The sequence below is a fragment of the Microcaecilia unicolor genome, chromosome 10 (assembly GCF_901765095.1).
Source record: "Microcaecilia unicolor chromosome 10, aMicUni1.1, whole genome shotgun sequence".
In the NCBI taxonomy this organism is placed as follows: Eukaryota; Metazoa; Chordata; class Amphibia; order Gymnophiona; family Siphonopidae; genus Microcaecilia; species Microcaecilia unicolor.
In genome coordinates, this window is record NC_044040.1 from 35,458,314 (window position 1) to 35,485,644 (window position 27,331).

Consider the following 27,331-nt stretch of genomic DNA (forward strand, 5'->3'; position numbering starts at 1 on the left):
CATTTGTACCCTGCGCTTTCCCACTCATGGCAGGCTCAATGCAGCTTACATGGGGCAATGGAGGGTTAAGTGACTTGCCCAGAGTCACAAGGAGCTGCCTGTGCCTGAAGTGGGATTCGAACTCAGTTTCCCAGGACCAAAGTCCACCACCCTAACCACTAGGCCACTCCTCCACTGTTGCTACTATTTGAGATTCTACATGGAATGTTGCTAGTCCACTAGCAACATTCCATGTAGAAGTCGGCCCTTGCAGATCACCAATGTGGCTGTGCAGGCTTCTGCTTCTGTGAGTCTGACGTCCTGCACGTACGTGCAGGACGTCAGACTCACAGAAACGGAAGCCTGCGCAGCCTTCTACATGGAATTGCTGGTGAAATAGCAACATTCCATGTAGAATCTCCAATAGTAGCAACATTCCATGTAGAATCTCCAATAGTATCTATTTTATTTTTGTTACATTTGTACCCCGCGCTTTCCCACTCATGGCAGGCTCAATGCGGCTTACATGGGGCAATGGAGGGTTAAGTGACTTGCCCAGAGTCACAAGGAGCTGCCTGTGCCTGAAGTGGGAATTGAACTCAGTTCCTCAGTTCCCCAGTCCACCACCCTAACCACTAGGCCACTCCTGCTTCCTATCACAGTTGGCTTGGATATGCAGACTGGATAGGTCATATGTGTTTTTTTTTCTGCCACCATATTCTATGTTTCTTTGTATAAGGATCTATTTAAGATCTTTGGTTAGGGATCTACCGTTTCTAATGGCACTGGGCCCTTAGATGTTTCTTAGAGTAGCACATACATGCTGATTTGGATGGGCAGGTATTAAAATTAATGGTCAAATATTTAGAAGCAAATATCCAAATAACAGTGGTCGTTAGCCAGATACTTGTGCTCAGTGGTACTGTCCATCGGTATTCAGCGGTGCTAGATGGACAGTGACACTGAATATCCTTCCAGGCACCTGAGTAGAGAAAGAAGTTATCCGAAGTAGTGATATTCAACCTGCTAACCAGATAATTATCTGGGCTGTATTCTTGTTGGTTTTCTTCTTGTCTCTCCCATCACACTTTTAATGTAGGCTCTGATGGATCCTTCTCCTCTGGTATCCCACTATCAGTTGGTGTACTTCAGGGCTCTGTCTTGGGACCTCTTCTCTTCTCTCTCTCTATACTTATTTTCTTGGTGCCATGATCTCCTCCCATGGTTAGTAGTACTACCTTTATGCTACCTCTCCACACCAGAACTTTCACCAGGAATCCAGGTCCAACTCTCAGCCTCCTTGTCTGACATTGCTACCTGGATGTACCACTGCCATCTGAATCTGAACATGGCCTAACACTCAGCTTCTTATCTTTTCCCTAAACCTACAACTCCTCTTCCCCCATTCTCTGGATAACACTGTCATCCTCCCTGTCTCCTCAGTTCATAATCTTGGGGTTATCTTTGACTCCTCTCTTTTTTTCTGCACATATCCAACAGACTGGAAAGACTTACTTTCTCTATAACATCACCAAAATTCATCCCTTCCTTACTGAGCACACTACCAAAACCTTTAGCCACACTCTTATCATGTCATGCTTAAATTTTCTGCAACTTGCTTCTCACAGGTCTCCCACTAAACTGTCTCTCTCCCCTTCAATCTATTCAAACTTCTTCTGCACAACTTATCTTACACCCATGTCACTACCTTCATATAACCCCTCTGTTCAAGTCATTTTTTTTTTGGCTCCTTATTCATTTCTGTAGACAACTCAAATTCCTCTTGCTGACTTACAAGTGCATTCACTCTGCAGCTCCTCGGTACCTCTCCTCCTCATCTCTCCCTACACCCTTCATCAGGTAAGTCACTCTTATCTGTATCCTTCACCACCACTACCATTTCCACCTCCACCTCCAGACTCCATCCTTCAACCTTGCTGTGCCATACACCTGGAAGAGACTTTTCTGAGTTGATACACCATGCTCCATCTCACTCAATATTGGCACACCATCACGGCATCAGCCATACCTACCCGCATCCCAGCTCTCCTCAGCATCGAAGGTCGGGTGGCCCCAAGGTCTCTGCTGCCTCCTGAGCTCTTGGGGCCACTGCATCTCAAACACCATCTCCTCTCTACAGCCAGTGCCGACGTCCCTAGGCATGCAGGCACATGGATGAAGAGACCCTTTTAAAGGGCCAGGTACTGTCCTTCTGGGAACACCCTTGATGACATCAGGGAGTTCCAAAGACCTTATAGGTGCTGGGGGACACTTCCTCTTCACTTTTGCAACAGGTCATCTATATTCTCCAGAAGCTAGTTGTCGCATCTCTCTCCTTGTCTTCAGTCTCCAATTCCAGTACGCCTCAGTCTCCAGCTCCAGCAAGCTTCAGTCTTCAGTTCCAGCCCATCTCATGCCTCCAGCTCCAGCACAATTTATGCCTCAGTCTCAGCTCCAGTACATCTTCAGTTTACAGTTTCAGCCCTGCAGCCTCTTGCACCGCACCAGTACATCCTCCTCCTTCTGCTCCAGCCTACTTCAGCCAGGGCATGACTCGCCTGCCGCCAGTTGGGGCCTGCCTAACCTCTGAGCTGGGTAGGCAGCTCAAACCTGACTGCGGTCCAAGGGTTCACCATTCCATAGGCGTAGTTTGACTGTTTCATTTGGGGGGGCAAAAAATGGGCGGAGCATATTAGCATATCATTTGCATATATACATATGCAAATGAATATGCTAATATGGAGGAAGGAAATGAAATTTACAGGCAAAATATCACAGATGCACATTTCAAAAAGCTGTCACATTTCAATTAATAAATTATGAATAAAATAAACTTTTATTTACCTTTGTTGTCTGATCATGTAGTTTTTCTATTCGCTTTGATCCCAGTGTCTTCTGTTTTATGCAGTGTCTTCTTTCCAGTAGGCTTCCCTCTGCTCCCCACCCTCCCAGTCCCATCCATCTCTTGCTCCTTCCCTCTGCTCCCCACCCCTCCCAGTCCCATCCATCTTCTGTTCCTTCCCTCTGCTCACCATCCCTCCGTCCCATCCATCTTCTGCTCCTTCCCTCTGCTGTGCCTGACCTCTCCCAATCCCATCCATCTCCTGGTCCATCCCTCTGCTCCCCACCCCTCGCAGTCCCATCCATCTCTTGCTCCTTCCCTCTGCTCCCCACCCCTCCCAGTCCCAACCATCTCTTGCTCCTTCCCGCTGCTCCCCACCCCTCCCAATCCCATCCATCTCCTGCTCCTTCCCTCTGCTCACCTCCTTTCCCAGTCCAATCCAATTCCTGGTCCTTCCCTCTGCTCCCCACCCACCCCTCCCAGTCCCATCCATCTCTTGCTCCTTCCCTCTGCTCCCCACCCCCAGTCCCATCCATCTTCTGTTCCTTCCCTCTGCTCACCATCCCTCCGTCCCATCCATCTCTTGCTCCTTCCCTCTGCTGTGCCTGACCTCTCCAAATCCCATCCATCTCCTGGTCCATCCCTCTGCTCCCCACCCCTCGCAGTCCCATCCATCTTCTGTTCCTTCCCTCTGCTCACCTCCTTTCCCAGTCCAATCCAATTCCTGGTCCTTCCCTCTGCTCCCCACCCACCCCTCCCAGTCCCATCCATCTCTTGCTCCTTCCCTCTGCTTCCCACCCCTCCCAGTCCCATCCATCTCCTGCTCCTTCCCACTGCTTCCCACCCTCCCAGTCCCATCCATCTCCTGCTCCTTCACTCTGCTTCCCACCCTCCCAGTCCCATCCAATTCCTGGTCCTTCCCTCTGCTCCCCACCCACCCCTCCCAGTCCCATCCATCTCTTGCTCCTTCCCTCTGCTTCCCACCCCTCCCAGTCCCATCCATCTCCTGCTCCTTCCCACTGCTTCCCACCCTCCCAGTCCCATCCATCTCCTGCTCCTTCCCTCTGCTTCCCACCCCTCCCAGTCCCATCCATCTCCTGCTCCTTCCCACTGCTTCCCACCCTCCCAGTCCCATCCATCTCCTGCTCCTTCACTCTGCTCACCACCCCTCCCAGTCCCATCCATCTCCTGCTCCTTCCCTCTGACCTCCTTTCCCAATCCAGTCCAATCCAATTCCTGGTCCTTCCCTCTGCTCCCCACCCACCCCTCCCAGTCCCATCCATCTCTTACTCCTTCCCTCTGCTTCCCACCCCTCCCAGTCCCATCCATCTCCTGCTCCTTCCCACTGCTTCCCACCCTCCCAGTCCCATCCATCTCCTGCTCCTTCACTCTGCTTCCCACCCTCCCAGTCCCATCCAATTCCTGGTCCTTCCCTCTGCTCCCCACCCACCCCTCCCATTCCCATCCATCTCTTGCTCCTTCCCTCTGCTTCCCACCCCTCCCAGTCCCATCCATCTCCTGCTCCTTCCCACTGCTTCCCACCCTCCCAGTCCCATCCATCTCCTGCTCCTTCCCTCTGCTTCCCACCCCTCCCAGTCCCATCCATCTCCTGCTCCTTCCCACTGCTTCCCACCCCCAGTCCCATCCATCTCCTGCTCCTTCCCTCTGCTCACCACCCCTCCCAGTCCCATCCATCTCTTGCTCCTTCCCTCTGCTTCCCACCCCTCCCAGTCCCATCCATCTCCTGCTCCTTCCCTCTGACCTCCTTTCCCAGTCCAGTCCAATCCAATTCCTGGTCCTTCCCTCTGCTCCCCACCCCACCCCTCCCAGTCCCATCCATCTCTTGCTCCTTCCCTCTGCTCCCCACCCCTCCCAGTCCCATCCATCTTCTGTTCCTTCCCTCTGCTCACCATCCCTCCGTCCCATCCATCTCTTGCTCCTTCCCTCTGCTGTGCCTGACCTCTCCAAATCCCATCCATCTCCTGGTCCATCCCTCTGCTCCCCACCCCTCGCAGTCCCATCCATCTTCTGTTCCTTCCCTCTGCTCACCTCCTTTCCCAGTCCAATCCAATTCCTGGTCCTTCCCTCTGCTCCCCACCCACCCCTCCCAGTCCCATCCATCTCTTGCTCCTTCCCTCTGCTTCCCACCCCTCCCAGTCCCATCCATCTCCTGCTCCTTCACTCTGCTTCCCACCCTCCCAGTCCCATCCAATACCTACTGTTTCAATATTGACCCATAAGGATTTATGCTTTCTTACTTCTTAGTAGGATTAAATTAAAAAAATGCAACAATTGGTGGGGGGGGGGGGGGGGGGGAGGGAGGGTTGCAACTTTGTGTTAGATGCAGCCAATACCCCGAGAACCAGATACACGTTCTGCAAGCAACACTTTGAGCAAACCTTGAGATCATCATTTTGTTCTTTTCCTCTTCACTACCACTTTAGTGCCATTAACTTACATTTGTGCAAATTCTCTTTATTGCTCTATTACTGGCAAACATATCCCAATAAAATAAGAAGGTAATATCGCTGAGGTAAAGCAATCATTTTCTGTGTCACAGTAATTAAATATTTTATTGCTGCAGTACTTCTTTACTAGAACATTATACTGTATTTTATACCTGAACCACATTTTCCAATTGTATTCTAAAAATAAAATCACTATACCCAGAAAGAGACCGGGGGGGCTGGGTCGGTTATTATCTATAGTGATCCCAGGGTAGTCAACACAAGGGCAATTCTATAAAGAGTTGCTTATATTTAGATGCCTAAAGGGAACTGATTTATATAGATGTGCCCACTCGCCACCCCCCCCCCCCCCAGACACGTCCCGTCCATTAAAAAGTCAAAAAGATATTTTAGCTTGTGGTTTGTGCACACATGCAAACATTACCATACCTCAGTACACCATTTTAAGATGCTCGCATTAGTGCTTACCACAGGGCCCCCAAATAAAATAAAACGATAACAATAAATACGCCAGCAAGTAATAGCAAAAACATTTATCATAACATCATATCAGGAGGAGGAGTGGCCTAATGGTTAGTGTACATAAGTACATAAGTACATAAGTAGTGCCATACTGGGAAAGACCAAAGGTCCATCTAGCCCAGCATCCTGTCACCGACAGTGGCCAATCCAGGTCAAGGGCACCTGGCACGCTCCCCAAACGTAAAAACATTCCAGACAAGTTATACCTAAAAATGAGGAATTTTTCCAGTCCATTTAATAGCGGTCTATGGACTTGTCCTTTAGGAATCTATCTAACCCCTTTTTAAACTCCGTCAAGCTAACCGCCCGTACCACGTTCTCCGGCAATGAATTCCAGAGTCTAATTACACGTTGGGTGAAGAAAAATTTTCTCCGATTCATTTTAAATTTACCACACTGTAGCTTCAACTCATGCCCTCTAGTCCTAGTATTTTTGGATAGCGTGAACAGTCGCTTCACATCCACCCGATCCATTCCACTCATTATTTTATACACTTCTATCATATCTCCCCTCAGCCGTCTCTTCTCCAAGCTGAAAAGCCCTAGCCTTCTCAGCCTCTCTTCATAGGAAAGTCGTCCCATCCCCACTATCATTTTCGTCGCCCTTCGCTGTACCTTTTCCAATTCTACTATATCTTTTTTGAGATACGGAGACCAGTACTGAACACAATACTCCAGGTGCGGTCGCACCATGGAGCGATACAACGGCTTTGATCCTGCCGACCTGGGTTCAGTTCCCACTGCAGATCCTTCTGACCTTGGGCAAGTCACTTAACCCTCCATTGCCCCAGGTAGAAGAATTTAGATTGTGAATCCTCTAGGGACAGAGAAAGTACTTGCATATAATGTGTACAGCACTGCGTATGTCTAGTAGCACTATAGAAATGATTAGTGACAGTAGTAATACCAGGTTACTGCATATCCCTAATAGATACACCAATAAATGTTAAAATTAAAACATTAACACATATCACAAAAAACACACCCTTAGTCCACTGCACACAAAGGGGCCCTTTTACTATGCTGAGGCAAAAAGTGGACGGCACACCCTTGTGTGAGTTTTTCCCGAGTGCTAAGGGTATTTTTTTGTATTTTATTTTTATGCATTTATAATATATAACCAAGAACAAACATATAGCAAAGCTAACAAAAGGAAAAAAAAAGGCAATTCATTAAGCCCAAAGATTTAAATAAAGGAAACAAAAATTATTACAACATTTAGCTTCAGTCCACAATAATGGGGAATTCAATACTAACATGAAGGAATATATGAAAAAGGCGATGATCCAAAGTAGCAAACTGGTTGACTGGCAAACAACAAAGAATGGTGGCGAATTGAATTCACTTGGAGGAAAGAAAGGTAAGTAGAGGAGTGTCCCAAGGATCGTACTGGGACCGATTCTATTCAACATATTTGTGAGTTGAATTGCCAAAGGGTTAGAAGGGAAAGTTTGCCTTTTTGCAGATGGCACAAAGATTTGCAAGAGTAGACACACCAGAGGGAGAGGATAACATGAGAAGTAATCTAAAAAGATTGGAAGAATGGTCTAATGTTTAGCAGTTAAAATTCAATGCACAGTGTGATGCACATGAGGTATTTGCTGCGGGGTGAGAGGCTGATAAGCAAAGACCAGGAGAGCAACCTTGGGGTGATAGTGTCAGAGGAGCTTGAGGCAGCGAAACAATGTGACAAGGCGGGGGCTGTAGCCAGAAGGATGCTAGGCCCTATAGAGAAGTGGAAGACAGAAGGTGTTAATGCTTTTGTACAAACACCACAAGGAACCAAATCAATCCCACACACAGAACCAAACAGAAGAGTAGGAATGACCATGCTAATGAACCAGAATGGCAAACAAGAAATCCTTTATTCAAATCGTGGATGTATAAATGAAAGAATAGACCCAACACAGCCCGTGTTTCAGCTACTAAGCCTTTCTCCAGGGGCGGACTGACCATACGAGCAACCAGGCAGTGCCCGAGGGCCTGAGGATCTGGGGGGTGCAGTGCCACTTCTCCTCCCCTACATACTACAGCCCCCCCCAAGCCTCGGTGGGCCCTCCTTGGGCCTACTTTGAAGGGCCCTGGTGGACTAGTGGCCTCTTTGTGACAGAAATGAGCCCCACTCTTTCCTGCCCTCTGCTGCTGCCCTTCCCAGCACTGTTGTGTCTTCAAAATGGCTGCTAAGACTGCTGAGATCTGCGAGACTACTGCAGGAAGTCTCAGCAGCCATTAAGAAGAAGCAGTGACACTGGATAGAGCAGCGGCAGCAGGCAAGAAAGAGTGGATTTTTTCCTACCTCTGAAGATGTCACTATACTACCAGGGCCCTTCAAGGTAGGCCTGAGGAGACTGTAGTATGCAAGGGGGGGTGCTGGAAACAAAGGTGTGTGGCAGGAAGTGGGAGCGACAGGGGGCTGGGCGATGGCAGCAGAGAGGAGGTCCAATAATCTTTACTGCCCAGGGGCCCAGATCACTGTCAGTCTGTCCGCGCCTTCCTCAGGAGTCTTTAAAAACAAACTTGTACAAATAAAATAAACAAAAATACAATGCTGGTTGAAAGAAAGAAAGAAATAATACAATATAATGCATACCTTCATAATACACTGATACGTGCACACACCTTAGGTGCAAAATCACATACAGAACCTAAAATTATATATTAGAAAAATGACTTAGTTCCCATAAAAGAATAAAATACATCAGAAAACAACAAATGACAAACAGAAGGCATAAAGGAGGACTGAAAAAAGGATCAGAAACTCGAAAAACCATAAAGAGTGTAAAAAGTGAAACCCAAGAAGAAATTAGTAAGGGTGAAGTATGATGCTGTCTTTGGCCAAAGATAGTACATAATTGCCTAAACAAATAAAAAAGGAAATTTAACAAAATTAAAAAAAATAAATAAAGAAAAAAATGTGCCTCTAACCAATGTTTATCCACTCCTACCCTAGCTGAGATAATATTTAACCATCTCTCTGACCTCATGTGCAACTTTCTTTAAATCAGTCACCTTACTTTCTAACTCTTCTTACTCTCTTACCTATCTATATGTTCCATCTTTGCTTTACCCTTCACTATCAATTAAAATGTTCTATTGCGTATTGTGTTGACATTGTAAGTAATATAATATGCCATACTTTGTATTGCTATTTGAATATCTTTACTGGTATAATTGCCTATTGCTCATGTTTGATCTATTCTTAATGTACACCACCTTGAGTAAATTCTTTCAAAAAGGCAGTAAATAAATCCTAATAAATATATAAGAATGATGAATTTATGATGCGGAAAAAGCTTATCCTTGAACCTTATTGATATCCTTTAGTCTTTGAGAACCATGCTTTGACTAGTATACGTTTTGTGTCTACTGAGTTTTGGCATCATATCTTCACCATTCTTGTTACTTTTTTTTTTCTTTTGTTAAAATTCCTTTTTTAATTGTTTAGGCAATTATGTTTTTTAGATGTAATTTTAGATGCCAATCAGGCACCTAACTTTAGACTCTAGAACAGAAGTTACACACCAAAACAGGCAATGGTGTGCTGAAGGAGGCTCTCACAGGCTCGCAAGAGCCGGTTGTTAAGTTTTTAAGAATTTTGGGAGCCGGTTGTTAAAGTAGGGCCCTCCATGGCTACTTTAACAACTGGCTCCCAAAATGTGGGCTTGGGCCCCCTGCTGAATTCTCTTTTACTTTGCTGGTGGGGATGCTGAGCCCTGCCAGCCAAGTAAATAGACTGCTGCTGCTCCCCACTCCTTGTTTCCAGCTCTGAACTGCAGGCTGGGACTTCTCCAGCATGTGTGAGAAGTTTCAGCATGCTGCTCAGAGCAAGATGTTGGGAGTGCTGGCAGTCCATTTATTGGCTGCCAGTAAAGGTATGCCTAGTGTGCCCGCACGAAGGGAGGGAGGGAGGAGAGAGAGGCAAGTGTTGCTCCCCCCCCCCATCCCGGCCACCCCTAGCCTTTCCAACTGCAGAGCTGGCTAGGTCCGGAGAAAGAGCCTGTTGTTAAAAATTTATCAGCACACCCCTGAAAACAGGGGTAAAATGGCAGTTAGGTGCCTAACTGTATTTAAGCACTATTCTATACCTTGGCACATAAGGGACTCATTTTCGAAGTATACAGACTTCTCAAAATGCTGAAAAACATTCTCAAAACATCCAAATCCTGATTTTGCAAAGGCAGAATAGGGACATCCAAGACTGCAAATAGCAAGGAGGCGTGTTCTGGGCGTGTTTTGGATGGGATTAGGAGGGCCTGAAATCAGGATGTACAACAGCGATTACTGAAGCGGAGGAAACATCCATGTCTAAAAATGAAGGATGTCCTTATATAGACTTGGTATTTGGCACATCCAGGTTATAGAAAGATGCTCTGAATGAGCAGCTGTCTGCTAGAAGGATTAAAGCATGACACATCCTTAATCCCCCAGAGGTTGCTGTCCCCATCCCTCTCCCCTGAAAGTGAAACCAGAAGGAGATGCCAGGCTCTTGGGTATTATAGGCCTTCTTAACAAAACAGGCCATATGTCTGAGGAGTATCCTAGTGGTTAATGCAATAGACTATAATCCAAGGGACCTGGGTTCAAATCCCACTTCTGCTCATTTTTAATTGTGAGCATTCCAAAAACAGAAAAATGCCTACTGTACCTAAATATATTAGACACCTGCAAGCCTAAAGACTATAGAAGCGGTGTATACTCAGAAGCAGTAGGTATTTTTCTGTTCCTAGAAGGCTCACAATTAAATTAAATTAAAGAGTTAAAGTGGGATTTGAACCTGACTTCCTTGGTTCTTTAACAAATTCTTGATCTGAACAATATGAAGTGTTATATACTTAAATTGTAATTCTGGATTTATTCCATTCAATTTCGATTCTTGTGATTTTATATTTTGTATTGTTATCTAAGCTATAATTCTTGAATTTATTATATTCAACGTCTTAATATTTTGTAATCTGCATTGAACTTTATAGGGTATTGCGGAATATCAGCAAGGTGTAACATAACATAATCACTAGGCTGCCCCTCTGCTCTGCATGGATGTCTGTGCAGCCATTTTCAAAGAATACTGCCAGACAGATGTCCATGTCCCTTGTTTTCCCCCATTCATAATTTCGACATTTCTATTTTGTAAAATAGATGTTCATGCTGGACGTTTCCAGTTTATGGACATCCATCTCACATATTTTCGAACAGGAAATCTTGACTTATTTCCTGTTTAAAAATACAGGTGAGATGGATGTCCTTTTTGAAAATGCCCTTCCACTTGTTCTAGTGCGTAACTGCCAAGGGGGCATTCGCATGGGAGGGGCCAGTGGCAGAGTCACAGGTGGGACCAGATGGGCCAGGGCCCACCCAATTTGGACTAAGGCCCACCCAAAATTTCTACTCCTTTGCTGTGGCTGGCAGGGATCTCCAAACCCCACCAGTTAAAGACTTCCTTCCCGCTGAATGTATCTACACCTTGGGCGGCTTGGTGGCAGTGTCATGGAGCTGCCGCTACCGGCTGCTGGCCCCCCTGCATATGCTCAGTTTTTGCACTTTAGTTTCAGGTCCGCCCTAACTCGGCTGTTGGCTATGCCACTGGGAGAGACATGGGCAGGTCATGGGCATTCCGATTATTTCAATGCACGCTTTATTGAATTTTGTCAGGCTCCTAACTGCTGCATTTAGGGCATCCATTTACACCTGTCATAGAGCAAGCATAAGTGGTCTGTGGCAGTTAGGTGCCTAATTGCTGACTTACACTAATATTCTATAAAAAAAAATAGGCACACAAATTTGCCATTATAGAATACTAGCTGAAGGGTCCTTTTACTAAGCTGTGGTAAAAGGGAGCCTGTGCTAGCATCACTGAGTGTTTTTAATGCCCTTAAAAGAATTGCCCCCCTCTTGTGTAAAATGCTGCTCAGTAAACTGCACCTGTTTGCTCTGATTTTTCTAGGGAACATAAACAACCAGTTCACTTTCTCGCCAAATGCTGGATCCAACGTGACAAGTTTAACTCTTGCATCTCCCTTTGGCTATCGTGCTCGGTCTAACACGATATGGGACTATAAGTTACTGGTATACATAACAGATGACAATTTAATGGCGGGTGCACCAAAATCCAATCGTGTCACACAGACAGGGACAGTGACGTTAAGCATCCACGTTTACATCCCAGGCCTAACTACTCAGATCACTACGACCACAGTAAGTCTGCAAAACATTTTGTTTCCACTATGTTGCGAACAACTAGAATATACCCAGTGCAAATGGAACTGGAGATCTGTGACTGAGCTGGAAAGAGTGAGGGACAAAGCAACCAAGCAAGATGCGCTGGACAAGAAATCAGGCAATGAGTTGGTGATTCTTTCCCATAAGCTTGTCACTGTTACATGTGTCAGGAAATGATTAGAAAGGGGGTGTGAGCCAAAAGATAATAATTTTGTTCAGTTTCACATGTTATTGATGTATATTGCTGTAGTGGTGGTTATTTTAGTTAGGGGTTTTTTTCTGTTGGAGGCTAAGACATTAATGCACTATTGCTCAGCTGCATGCACTGTTTATCAATAGGTTCACTATTGTTTCATTCAGAAAACAATGCAAAACACATTTCCAGTGTTGCTTCAAATGATTAGGGATGTTAAAAACAAATTCAGGTCAAACTGGAGTGGAGGGGTGGCCTAGTGGTTAGGGTGGTGGACTCTGGTCCTGCGGAACTGAGTTTGATTCCCACTTCAGGCACAGGCAGCTTCTTGTGACTCTGGGCAAGTCACTTAACCCTTCACTGCCCTGTGTAAGCTGCATTGAGCCTGCCATGAGTGGGAAAGTGCAGAATACAAATGTAACAAAAAAAAAAACTGGCTGCATCTATTCTGGTGTATAGTTCATGTGATCGTTCCCAACAGGTCTTGGGGAAATGCAAAGCTCATTAGGTTAGATCCAGAGCAGATCTGCAAAAGTCTGATATGGATTCAGTAATCCAAGGAAATCCTCAAATTTCTTTGGGATTTTCTTAGGCTCCACTGTAGATTCAGCCACAAATGGGATTTTTCCTTTAAAAGTGGTTCCTCAACAGGCACATGTGAACCAAGTGACAAAGTTCTTTCAAAGAGACGTGCACACATCCTTTGATTTGATCAGATGCAATTCCCATTCTACTTACCTAGGCAGGTCCAAATGTGGCGGGCTGTGTTTGTTTTGTGCCAGACCTGTCACTTAACACTAGCAATAAAAAGTTCCATTGTGGTCTCATCAGACCATGAAAACCTTCTTCCACACCCATGATCTATCTCCTAAGTGTTTCTTTGCAAACATTATGCAGCACATCAAATAAGTTTTGTTTTCTCAGCAGTGGTTTCCAGTCTTCTACGTTTGTGGATTAATCTTGAAATTGTTAACAGTCAACGTTTTCACCAACCTCTGCCAGATATGTCTGTAGTTCATTTACAGTAATCTCAGATCTGAAAGTGACCTTCCTCAGCAGTTTCCTCCCCTCCCCCCCCCCCTTGTGATTGTCTTGGCATGATATTAGGTGTGAGTTACCATTACCTTCTGAGGCATGGATGGTTAAGTGACTTGCCCAAAGCCACAAGGTGGCCTTTTGGTTTCCAGCCCACTGCTCTGGCCATTAGGCCAGTCCTGCTTACCTAGGTTAGGAACTGTCAAATAGCCACCTGTCAGCTCTCAATTGGTTTTATAGTAATATGTAAAGTGATTCTTGTGACCAGACAGCAAGACCATGTTTTGCTGTGCAGTAGACATTTGATAGAGCATCCTGCATCCTATCCATGGTTAACCCTTAGGGTTCAGTTGTGTCAAAGAGGTATGCTAAACCCCTTGGGAGAGACTACTGGCTCGTTAAGAGGCACTGTCACAGTTTCAATCTTGAAAGAGTCCTTTTTTTTTAACCTGAATCATCCATGTAAATGTTAACTGGTCAAGAGAAATGAAAACAAGGGTAAAGCATTCCCTCAAAACAGAGTATATTGATTTCCTATTTAATACCACTGTCTGTTTAATAAAATCAAGGTTTTACTGATGGATTTTTTGATCAACAAAGACTGGGAGGGTCTTGGCACTGTGTTCTTTGACACATATGCTTTGCACGTAACCCTTCCTAACATCTGGCTCCTCCTTATCTGAGCAGGCAGGAGGTATACGAAATCTTACTTGGGTTCTTCAATAGATGCAAAGTCATGTTTTTATTTTCAATTTTCCTGTGCCTGAACTGCTTGTAGATTTGCAATGCCATTGGTACTTGGTGGCAGTAAAACTCAAAGCATATGCGCAAGGAACTGGTTGAATTTTACTCAAGCAAAAGATTGCATTTTAATAACAGAATTAACTTCACAATACAACTTCCACTGTAGTTAGAAGAAAATTAAAATGTTCGATCTGAATGTTCAGTTTTGTTCCCAGACATTAAGCAACAAATAATCAATTCGGGTCAAGATATGTGCACAATGCTTGCAATCAATAACTCATACAGCTGTGCCAGAGTAGTTGGTCTTTTTTGCAGGACCAACACTGCAAGTGGGGGGGGGGGGGGGTGAGTGATTTTTCCCCATGTGCAAAATCCTAGGATTTCTGAAGCAGTCCTCTTCTTGTTACTTGTATACACAGATACAGAGGTTAGATGCAAAGGCCACAGATACTTTTACTGGCAAAGTTTGCACCAGCTCTCAAACACAAAGCATACACATAAATTTCCTTCAAAACTGCCTACTGAAAAACTACTTGCTCTTCTTGTGGGTACTTTTTCCCTGCAAAATAACATCCGTGGTTTTGGAATTGCCTTTCCTGAACTATTTCTGCACCATCCCAGGCCCAAACCCGCTATCGTTTTACCTAGAGAAAAGTTTGCACGTTGTTGATCCTCACTTATAGCTACTGAAAGCATAGACGATATTCAGACAGGCAATTTATCCAGACAAACGTTTCAAAAATGGCCGTATTTCCTATATGGAGTGGAGGAGTGGCCTAGTGGTTAGGGTGGTGGACTGGGGAACTGAGGAACTGAGTTCAATTCCCACTTCAGGCACAGGCAGCTCCTTGTGACTCTGGGCAAGTCACTTAACCCTCCATTGCCCCATGTAAGCCGCATTGAGCCTGCCATGAGTGGGAAAGCGCGGGGTACAAATGTAACAAAAATAAAATAGATACTATTGGAGATTCTACATGGAATGTTGCTACTATTGGAGATTCTACATGGAATGTTGCTATTCCATGTAGAAGGCTGCCCAGGCTTCTGTTTCTGTGAGTCTGACATCCTGCACGTACGTGCAGGACGTCAGACTCACAGAAGCAGAAGCCTGCGCGGCCACATTGGTGATCTGCAAGGGCCGACTTCTACATGGAATGTTGCTAGTGGAATAGCAACATTCCATGTAGAATCTCAAATAGTAGCAACAGTGGAGGAGTGGCCTAGTGGTTAGGGTGGTGGACTTTGGTCCTGAGGAACTGAGTTTGATTCCCACTTCAGGCACAGGCAGCTCCTTGTGACTCTGGGCAAGTCACTTAACCCTCCATTGCCCTATGTAAGCCACATTGAGCCTGCCATGAGTGGGAAAGCGCGGGGTACAAATGTAACAAAAAATATATGGATTTGGGACGTTTAGTTATAGTCCAACTTCAATGTCATATCAAAAGTGCCCCTTTTTATTTCACATATCTTTCTGCTGCATGTGTTTGAAGTATTTACAAAGATAAGAGAAGTTTTTTTTAAGCCAGTGATTGAAAAGAGGGAGCAAAAGCATTATGTTAAGGCTACCCATTTTTTTCCTGAGGCTTTTTCCTACCTTTTAAACATGCCTTGGTTTATTATTGCAGTGGGATTGGTTTTGTATGTTTTTGGATTCTATACCATTGTTGTCATTTATTTATTTATTTATGCATTCTTGTATCCCGCTATTATCCAAAAATAAGTTTAGGTTCAAAGTGGCTTACAATTTACATTTTGGTGGAGTTACAATAGTGTTGTGCAGCTATAGTTTGTGTGGTTATTACACATTTGTGTGCATTTATGCACACACATGCTGCTATTGTGTTTATTTACATTCATAACTGGTACATAAATATTACTGCCTACTGTATAGAATTTTTCCTTTATATTGTAATCCCTCTAGGGACAGGAAAATACCTACTGTACCTGAATCTAACCCCTGAATAGGTGTCCATTAAATCCAAATCTCCCTTCCCCCTCCCCTAGTAAGTGAGTATTCAGAAAATATCCTATCAGGCTCATTTTCGAAAGAGATGGACGTCCAAAAAGTGACATAAATCAGCACTTGGACGTCCATCTCACAGAAACGTCCAAATCGGTATAATCAAAACCGCATTTTGGATGTCTTTCTCGGAAGTCCGTCGCAAGGACGCCCAAATCTCAAGGGGACGTATCTGAGGCGTGTTCAAGGCGGGACTTGGATGTTCCTAAGACTTGGACGTCTTTGAGCCATAATGGAACAAAGCAAAAACGTCCAGCACTAAAACTTGGACGTTTTGAGCTGGACCTGTTTTATTACGAATAAGGCACAAAAAGGTGCCCCAAATGACCAGATGACCACTGGAGGGAATCAGGGATGACCTCCCCTTACTCTCTCAGTGGTCACTAACCCCATCCCACTCCCAAAAGGTGTGGTGAAGAACATTACTTGCCAGTCTCAGATGTCATATCCAGGTCCACGACAGCAGTATGCAGGTCCCTGGAGTAGTTTAGCGCACTTCAGACAGGTGAGCCCAGGCCCATCCCCCACTACCTGTTACACTTGTGCAGGAAACTGTGAGCCCTCCAAAACCCAACAGAAACCCACTGTACCCACATATAGGTGCCCCCTTCACCCGTAAGGGCTATGGTAGTGGTGTACAGTTGGGGGTAGTGGATTTGGGGGGGGGGGGGTTTGGGGGACTCAGTACACAAGGTATGGGAGCTGTGTGCCTGGGAGCATTTTATGAAGTCCACTGCAGTGTCCCCTAGGGTGCCTGATTGCTGTCCTGGCATGTCAGGGGGACCAGTCTACTAAAAATGCTGGCTCCTCCCAAGTCCAAATGGCTTGATTTTGCATGTTTTAAACTTGGATGTCTTTTTGTTTCGAAATGGACAAAAATCAACGACGTCCAAATCGCAAAACATCCAAATCCAAGGACGTCCATGGTATTTTTGAACACAAAAGATGGACATCCATCTTTTTCGAAAATGAGCTTCTCCCCACCTCGGAATTTGGACGTCTTTGTAAAACGTCCAAATTCCGACTTAGTCTTTCTTCCGAAAATGCCCCTCCACATCAAACTTATAACCGTGATATATTCTGATTACCTGTGAATTGCCCTCTTTAGTAGCACTATAGAAATGATAGGTAGTAGTAGTAGCATAAGTAGTAAATATGTAACAGTTTCAGATTCTTTGGTTTGACTAGAGTCAATACACTAAGGTTAAACTCAGATGACACAATTCATTTTAATATTGGGATAATTTGTACATACAATGACCCACTGTGATTTTACCTGTCCTAGGGACCCTTTAACTGAGACACGTAGGTGCCTACGTGCGTCCAATGCATATTAAATTGGAACTACCAAATGGCTACTGCGTGCTCTGGGCGGTAATTCTATTTGTGATGTGCATCCAAAACGCAGTGTATGCAGTGTACACGCGCTGATGATTACCGCTCGGTTAACGAATAAGACCTTACCGCTAAGTCAATGGGTGGCGGTAAGGTCTCAGGCCAAAAATGGACATGCACTGGTTTTTAACTTTGCCGCATGTCCATTTTCAGCCACAAAAAAAAGGCTTTTTTTTTCCAGGCGCAGAAAAATGGACCCGCGTGCGTCCAATACACTCGCCTACACCAGGGCAGGCCATTTATAGTGTCCCTTAGTAAAAGGACCCCTAATTAGCATGTTATACTGCTATTGGCCAGTGTGCAGCCAAATATGCAAATATAGGCTTCCAAAGACACTCATTGTGGCCCAGGAGATACGGGTCCTGCTGTTGTCATGCTTAATTCCCCCCCCCCCCCCCCCCAAGTTTGTAATCTGACCTGTTGATATTATTTCTATGGAAAGAACTGAAGGGGTCTTTTACAAAGTCGCACTAATGTTTTTAGCTCACGCTAAAAATCAGCTGGCGGTAAACGCTGAGATGCCCACCAGCTGTTTTTTAGAGCGAGCTAAAAATGTTAGTGCAGTTATGTAAAATACCCCCTTAATTAGTTACAGTAATGGAAATTATGCCACTTTGAATTTATGTATCCTTTACTGAACAGCTGTCCAAAGACATTATTACTAAAGGATTCTGATGACAGACAAATCACATTTTGTTGAGTCTTATGGTTTATGATGATGTTGAAACCCCTTGAACAATTACAGGATTCGTCTCCATTGGTTTATGGATAGGAATCGTACAGCAGTAGCAATATCTTAATTCAGCCTGTTACCACATATACCTCGGCAGCTAACAGACATGAAACTTGTTTTCTGTAAATATCCATCTTATATTTTGTAAAAATATATTTTTTATTTCCCACAGCCCAGTATAACGTATCTGATAAAACGTGAAAATGCTTATTCTGTATCAGCTTGGTATGTGCCATTCGTCATCACCCTAGGCAGCATTCTTCTGGCTGGATTACTGGCATATCTTCTGTACCGCTTAGCAAAATGCTTAGCAAAATGTATCCGCTGCCCACCAAGAACCAAAGCATATAAAGAACCTTTGTAAGTAGCAGATCAGAACATTTGCTGTGTGGCCCAGTAGCCGTTAATGCCTTTCTCTCTCAGTCTTAACAAAGTGCTTCTTAGCAGCCTGTTCATAATAATTCTAACATTTCTGGCAGCTACGCTTCAGTTAATTGATACTAATTGATGCTAACCTAGTAATCACCTGACACCTCCTGGAGATCTCTACTGTGGGAATTCCGGGCCTACAGCATTCTTTCTGTAGGTATAAATGCTGCCTTCCTTCACTCTTGCAGTCACATCTGCTTAAAAAGGAAGTACAAAGGTGAGAAAAGCCAGGTCAATTTGCAGCAGTGATCATATTTCTTTAAGCACCAGCCATGCAGTACCACAAGGCTGCCACAAGAGCTCACGACAGCCATTTTAATGATGCAGGCCACTAGAGGCAGGAGCGAGTGGGGTTCGCTTCGGCATCCATCGCCCCCACTGGACCACCAGGGATCTGAGACAGGCACAGGGGGGCCTATCATGACTGGGGGGGGGGTGGGATGGGAGGTGGAAGAGGGGTCTTGATGTTGTGAGCTTGGGGGAGGGCGATCGGAAGGAGGGGTCTGTTTTGGGGGTGGGAGGGGGATTGGAGAGGCTAAAGGTCCATATTGAATGTTATGCAAGTGCCAGCAAATATTCAGCCAGGGCCCACATAGCTGTCTATTCAGGTCCCGGCTGGATATCAGTCAGGACCCACATTAGCTCCGGCAGCCAGTGCTGGTGCGATTAATGCCACATATTCAATGCCGGTGCCTGGACGTGGCTTGGCATTGAATATCTGGGGCTAATTTAGCCGGCGATTGTCAGCGTTTACAAATATGCTGACTGTCACCAGCTTAATATCAGCTGGTTTAGTTATACAGGTGAAGGGCAATTCTATAATTGATCACTGGTATCTACACACCCCTAACACACACAGAATAACAGAATTGTAGCACAAAAGTGTTTGCAGAGGATAAGGGTGTGTGTAAGTGGCATAGTGCAAAAATGCCAGGGGGACATCAACATGTGCAGGGAACGGGCATGGCTGCCACTTACGTAACTTAAGAATACTGTAAGTTACACGTGTCTATGCCGCATTTATATGACTGCAGTTATGCCAGATCTATGACTGGTGTAAGTGCAGGTGTGTAAATATAAAGTGTGCTGATGCCAGGTTATGCTGATATTCTGTAATCAAATCTGGGTGCCCAGACACTGTCGTAGGATAGGCTTTTACCATGCAGCCTCAGATCATAAGACCCAATATTCAGCAGGCGGCAATCAGCAGTTTCTGACCTCTGCTGGTATTATCCCTGGAAATGCAATGCCTAGCCATGTCCCAAATATGGCAAAATAGGGCAGACTTTTACAGCCTGTCTCCCTATTATGGACGGACTTTGATGGCAACTCCAGTGATGGGGAAGTAGAACCAGTGCAGGGCAGACTTCTACAGTCTGTGACCTGAGGATAAGAACATTAGTGTTGCCATATTGGGTCAGACCAACAGTGGCCAATCCAGGTCACAAGTACCTGGCAGGGATAGGTCAAGAGCAAGTGTGTACATAAGTACATAAGTATTGCCATACTGGGAAAGACCAAAGGTCCATCGAGCCTAGCATCCTGTTTCCAACAGTGGCCAATCCAATGTGTTTTTGTGTCACATTCACCTGAGGGTTGATAGCGAGTAAAATGTCAGTTTGCAACATTGTAGGATTGCTGGGTTCTTCAAGTATTGATAATAAATCCAAAACTCAAAAACCACTCTTCCCTATTTGTGATGCCAGTGTTTAATTATGAAGGAGTGTAGCCTGCACACAGTAGCAGGCAAGGCTCTGGCCACCTGTTTCGCAGACCAGATGGATCATGCAGATCTTTATCTGCTACTATGTACCTAAAAATGTGTTTTCCCCGTGGAAGTGCTTCACTGATTATTGCAGGTGAAAGTGGGCATGTTTCTTATCAACATGTGCTATTATGTACATACTCCTGGAGGTAGAGGAAGGGTGGCATCTAAATTGAGGTGCCAAGTTATAGAATTACCTCTTTGTTGGACATTCTATAAGGCAGCGTCTCCTTGTAAGCATCTTGATGCTGTGTCGGAAGCACCTATTTCATAATGACATCTGGGCACCCACCTTCTGTTATACAATACTGATATAACTTGGCATCAGCACTCCTTACATTTAGACACTGTAATTACAGCAGCTTTAGAATAACTGAGGACCTCTAACTGCGACTAGGGTGCACGTAACTTAAGGTATTCTATAAGTTGCATGAGTAACTGAAAGACACGTCCATTTCCTGCCCATAGAAACATAGAAAACTGTGGGCAGATAAAGACCATATAGCCTATTCAGTCTGCCCATCCATGCTATCTATTCTCCCTTAGAGATAGTAACATAGTAACATAGTAGATGACGGCAGAAAAAGACCTGCACGGTCCACCCAGTCTGCCCAACAAGATAAACTCACATGTGCCATTTTTTGTGTATACCTTACCTTGATTTGTACCTGTCTTTTTCAGGGCACAGACCGTATAAGTCTGCCCAGCACTATCCCCGCCTCCCAACCACCAGCCCCACCTCCCAACCACCGGCTCTGGCACAGACCGTATAAGTCTGCCCAGCACTATCCCCACCTCCCAACCACCAGCCCCGCCTCCCACCACCGGCTCTGGCACAGACTGTATAAGTCTGCCCAGCACTATCCCCACCTCCCAACCACCAGCCCTGCCTCCCACCACCGGCTAAGCTTCTGGGGATCCCTTCCTTCTGAGCAGGATTCCTTTATGTTTATCCCACGCATGTTTGAATTCCGTTACCGTTTTCCTCTCCTAGGTCCTTGTCCCAAGCTCTCTTGAATACTGTTTTTGTCTCCACTACTTCCACCAGGAGGCTGTTCCATGAGTTCACCACCCTTTTCGTGAAGTATTTCCTCTGATTATTTCTAAGTCTACCCCCTTTCACCTTCATCCTATGCCCCCTCGTTCCAGAGCTTCCTTTCAATTGAAAGAGACTCGCCTCCTGTGTATGCCACGGAGGTATTTAAATGTCTCTATCATATCTCCCCTCTCCCGCCTATCATCCAAGTATAAATATTGAGATCTTGAAGTCTGTCCCCATACACTCCATCCATGTACTGTATTTGCTGATCCTACATTTGCCTGCTATAGTACTTATATGCCCTTATAGAAGAGCATTTAGGGCTCTTATGCAAGTAAGTGCTACATTTTGGTGAATATGTGTATACAAAAAGATTCCTAATAATAGAATTGTCCTTCACAAGTATTGCAGAAATACTTTGCAAACATTTTCACAACTTTGTATATTTTTCACACTCTACTATCCAAAAAATACAGTTTAAAATGCATTAAAGTATGAATTTGTTTCACTGATCTACACAACATTACACTTTCAATGTGAAAGAACAATTATTGAAATATTCAAAATGCAATTTAAAAAACAAAACAAAAAGCCTTGATTGCCTAAATTTTCACAGTCTTTTCTACATCAGGCCCAAATTAACTCTAGTTCTAAGAATTGCCAGAACAAAACTCATAATAAGTTCCAGCCATAGTAGCTAAGATGATTCAAATATTCCTGAATGAATAAGCAAATGACTTCTGTTCTATGAAGCAAAGGTCTAAACATGCCAAACACCGAGCTGCTGAAAGAATTCAGGCATAAAGGGGCCGATATTGAGTCAGCGGGAGGCAGCCAGGCTAGCTCCAAGACTGGATATTCAAGGCCAGGCCATTTCCAGTGACTGGCATCCGGTTTATTTTTGGCCGGGCTGCCAAGCCAACATTCAGCATCCGGCCAAAGATAGGCTTACTATTTCGGTAGCCCAATTTGGCCACCAAATTAGCTTGCGATGCACTGAATTTTAGCAGATAGCTGGTTATATTACATAATATAACTGGTTAGCCGATAAGCGCTGACCGTGAATATTCAGCAGGAAATAACCATCTATCTCCCGCTGAATATTCACAAATACATTACATTACTTATTACATGTCAGACTTGTGAGTTCTTGTACTAAGTAGAGCGCTGGCAAGCCCAGTACTCGGACCAGGTTCTGCTTGGTGGCTGGAAAACCCCGGGTTTCACCTGCGCTGACCACCATTCCCCAGAGGTTGAGCCCCTAGGTGCGGGCAGCCTGCAGGGCTTTCGAGATGGAGCAGGAAGCGGGGTGATGAACGTGATGGCCAGACAGGCAGCAGGCAAGAGAATGATCCTGGTACAGGCAGAGTCAGTAGGCAGGCAGCAGGCCAAGAGAGTAATCCAGGTACGGGCAAAGTCAGTAGGCAGGCAGCAGGTCAAGAGAGTAATCCAGGTACGGGCAAAGTCAGTAGGCAGGCAGCAGGTCAAGAGAGTAATCCAGGTACGGGCAGAGTCAGTAGGCAGGCAGCAGGCCAAGAGAGTAATCCAGGTACGGGCAAAGTCAGTAGGCAGGCAGCAGGTCAAGAGAGTAATCCAGCGCAACACCCAAGCCTCTGCCCTGCAAAACTGCGAGCCAGGCAGGGGGAGGAGTAGGGAAACATGCTCCGCGTGTTTCCCTACTCCTCCCCCTGCCTACCAATCAGCTCTCAGTGCCCCCCCTCGGCGCAGCACCCAAGCCCCTACCCCCCCCCCCCCTCGATGCATCACCCAAGACCCTCCCCCGGCGCATCACCAAAGCCCTTACCCCCTGCCCCCCCCCGGGCACATCAACCCCCTCGCCACCCGCAGCCGCCAATACTAACGCTGTCCGGCCACTGCTGCGTCTCCTGTTGAGCAGCAGCGGCCGGTACAAAAAGAAAAAAGCCAAAAAAAGATTTTAAACCTGAAAAACGGCTCCATAGATAGCCATCTGGCATTGGTTGTCATCTCTGCAGCCGCTCCTCCTCTCCCCTCTGACGTCGCTATGCTCCTCCGGGGTCTTCCTGCAGGGGCAGTGACGTGGAGGGGAGAGGAGGAGCAGCTGCAGTGACAACAGCCAATGCCAGATGGCTGTCTATGGAGCCACGTTTCAGGTTAAAAATCTTTTTTTGGCTTTTTTTCTTTTTTTGTACCGGCCGCTGCTGCTCCACAGGAGAAGCAGCAGCGGCCGGACAGCGTTAGTATTGGCGGCTGCGGGTGGCGAGGGAGTTGATGTGCCCAAGAGGGGGGGTAAGGGCTTTGGTGATGCGCCGGGGGAGGGTCTTGGGTGATGCGCCGAGGGGGGGCACTGAGAGCTGATTGGTAGGCAGGGGGAGGAGTAGGGAAACACGCGGAGCATGTTTCCCTACTCCTCCCCCTGCCTGGCTCGCAGTTTTGCAGGGCAGGGGCTTGGGTGTTGCGCTGAGGGGGGGCACTGACAGCTGTTTCTCAGGCAGGGGGAGGAGTAGGGAAACACGGTCCGCGTGTTTCCCTACTCCTCCCTTGCCTTGGAATCATCTGTCAGTGACATCACTGACATCGGTGCATTCTAAACTGCCTAGCAGACCACCTCCGAGGGAGCCACGGTCCCAGGCACATTAGAACGTTGGAGGTGAGAATTATTATATAGGACTGGGTGATAAAGGGGAACCATGGGGGACACCACAGGGATTACTCCAAGTATCTGACAAAATTCCGTTACTCTTAACCCTATAAGAACAATACAGCAAAAAGCCTCTAAACCAGTTCAACACTCTCCTATCTATACCAATATGATTTAATTCAGAAAGGGTCGTCATAATCTATTAGATCAAAAGCAGATGAGAGTTCAAACTGAAGTAACAAAGCTCTGCCATTTACAGATTTCATTTGATGGGCAGTGTCACAAATAGAAATTACTACCGTCTTAGTACTGTGTAAAGATCGAAAACCAGACTGAGTAAAATGGAGAATGTTATGTTTTGTCAAACATAAGTTTAACTGGGAACAAACCAAACCTCCTATAAGTTTTACAAAGAAAGGTATAGACACAACAGGTCAGTAGTTGGATACTAATCCTTTCGGATCTTTTTAATCCTTCTTAATAGGTGTAGTGACAATTTCACCCATTCTACTGGGCAAAACAACCCTGTTTAAGTAAATATTGGGTCCAGTTAAATAAAATAACTAAAACAAAATCTTGCAGTGGTGAAACCATCAAAGAGGAAAGAAAAGAGTCTAATATTCAACATGATTTAGAATATTTACAAAAAAGTGTATTGAACAAAGACTAATCAACAGGTATGAAGTCTGTCCAAATTCTGTCTAAAGCAATTTCTGATGAATCAATTAAAATGTCATAATTTTCAGATGGTGTAGAATTTAGAAAATCGGCTCTGATCTCAAAAAAAGGAGCTAATTCAACTGCGCTAGGAGGTTGTGTATCATCTACGCTAGTCAAACTGTGTTGATTAGTTTCATTATTAATTGAGAAAAAGCCTTTATATCAGAAACATCAATACCTATAATCCGAGAATACCACATTTTCCTCTTTGATCAAAGCAGTCTTATAAACAGATTTCCATTCTGTTTTCACACTATGATCCAATGACTTTTGCCACTTTCTCTCTCTAATCTTCTACAGTTTCACTTTAGATTAAGTAGTTTGTAGACAAACCAATTATTACTTTCTCGGGATGGCCTGATCTTTGTGCGTTTAGGCGCTATCTCATTCTAAGTTGTATTACAAAATTCACTCCAACCAATATCAATGTTTTCCAAATTATCTGTTAGTGGTAATGAATGAAATTTAGACCAAAAAGATTTGAATCAATTGACCCTGTAGTGAAGTATTTATTCTTTAGTTTTGATTAAGACTTTGACATTTTAACTGTTTCCAATTTAGAGTAAACTGGAGCTTGAAATGGTCCAACCAAAGTAATGGAGACCATGAGATGTCAGATATCTTTATAGATGGTGATAATAAATTAGTAGCAATGAAAGCTAATGTCCAGATAATGTCCCTTATCATGAGTTGGTTCTGTATTTAAAAAAGTACAATTCAAAGAATCTTAGTGGAGATTGGGTGGCAACACCGGTAATTGGGAAGCAGAACCAGTGCTGGGCAGACTTCTACAGTCTATGCCCTGATCGTGACTGAATAGATATGGATGGGCTTGAGTGTAAATTTTAAGGGGCTTCGACATTAGCTTCAGAACTTTTAGTACAAGAAGAGAGCTGGGCAGACTTCTACGGTCTGTGCCCTGAGAATGGCAAGGACAAATCAAACTCGGGTATACATATAAAGTATCACATACCATGTAAAATGAGTTTATCTTATTGGGCAGACTGGATGGACCATACAGGTCTTTATCTGCCATCATTTACTATGTTACTATAAAACAAACACAGCCCATCACCCTGATAAAACCACCCCCAAAGTAAAGCATGGTGCTGGTAACATTATGGTATAGTGCTGCTTTGCGGCGGTGGGGAAAGGGAGGCTTGTGAAGACTGACAGAAAGATAGATGGTGCAAAATACAGATAGATCCTGTATGAACATTTCTTTTGGTCTACCATAAGGGGACAAGATTCAGTTTTCAGCAGGACAATGGTCTTAAGCTCAAAGCAAAAGCAACAATGGAGTGACTGAGCAAGAAGAAATTGAATGTCCTTGAGTGGCCCAGTCACAACCCAGACCTGAATCCAACAGAATACATGTGGCGAGACTTGAAGACTGCAGTCCACAGACAATCCGCAGTCAACGTGTAAATAGCTCAAGCTATTCTGCCAAAAAGAGTGACCAAAATGGCACCATCCTATTGTGCAAAGGTGGTGGACACTTACCCTAATGACTCATGGCTGTTAATGTTGCAAAAGGGGCTTCCACCATGTACTGAATCAAGAGGTGTGGAGACTTACGTAACCAAGACTTTTTGGTTTCTTTTTCCTAATTACTTTTAGAATGCTTCTAGAATTATTCTTTCACAGAAAGAGTGGTGAATGGCCTCACGGTGGAGGTGTTGGAGACAAAGACTATCTGAATTCAAGAAAGCTTGGGATAAGTACATAGAATACCTAAGGGAGAGTCAAGGATAGTAGATGACATGGTTGGGTGGACTGGATAGACCATATGGCCTTTACCTGCATTCATTTTTCTGTGTTTCTATTTTGAAAGTGCAGAATATGCTGTATAGATCAGTGAAACAAACTCCTACAGTAATGTATTTTGAATCGTATTTATAGACAGCAGAATGTTAAAAATGTACAAGGCATTGAAGAGTTTTGCTGGGCACTGTAAATACATTTGAACTGAAAGGGGTAGTAGCAGAATCTGATACTTTAGATGTTGACAGGGAACAGAAAATTAAATTGGTTAGGAACCACAAAGTACACGACATCATGCACAAATGTATTTTAACAATTTTTTTTTATTATTGCAGAATTGAAAACAAAAACATAGGTATGTATCCGTTTTTTCATAAACCTTATTTAACTTTTCCATTTCTTGCTTGTGCAGATAATCAGTGTCTGAGGTAACCATCTTTCTTTATAACAAGCAGAACAGGATTTGGGAAATTAAATGTTAAGGATAGCTTACCCTCTTTTGCCCTGCATTTATTAGTGGTTATAGATTGTTCCTCCAGCCAGCTTTTCTTGTCCTATCACTCTGGATTTCTCCCAGCACTATTGCCATGGAAGAGCCATCATACAATATAAAATGTTTTCATGCTTCAGAGACTCAGATATGGCTTCTGATTATTAATGTTGTATGCTGTGTTTTCTCTGCAAAGCTCTGTTAAAGAGCCAGGGCAAATGAAAGAAGAGGCATCTTTACGGTTAGGATAATGGTCTGGGACCCAGTAAACTGAGGTACCAACCCTGTTTGATCTTCAGCAAATCTGCTGAAGGGTACTCGGTATCCTAGACAAACATTCAGCCTGATGACTCCAAC

General features: G+C 44.7%; 1 protein-coding gene across 1 annotated transcript in view; it reads left to right on the forward strand.

The window, feature by feature from the left end:
* Positions 1 to 27,331, forward strand: part of CDHR3 (cadherin related family member 3) — a 99,105-nt gene that overhangs the window by 57,025 nt on the left and 14,749 nt on the right. The window contains exons 13-15 of the mRNA XM_030216752.1: positions 11,753 to 12,003; positions 18,320 to 18,507; positions 26,820 to 26,839. Coding sequence (XP_030072612.1) covers positions 11,753 to 12,003; positions 18,320 to 18,507; positions 26,820 to 26,839 — 459 coding nt within the window. The remainder of the gene's footprint in view (positions 1 to 11,752; positions 12,004 to 18,319; positions 18,508 to 26,819; positions 26,840 to 27,331) is intronic.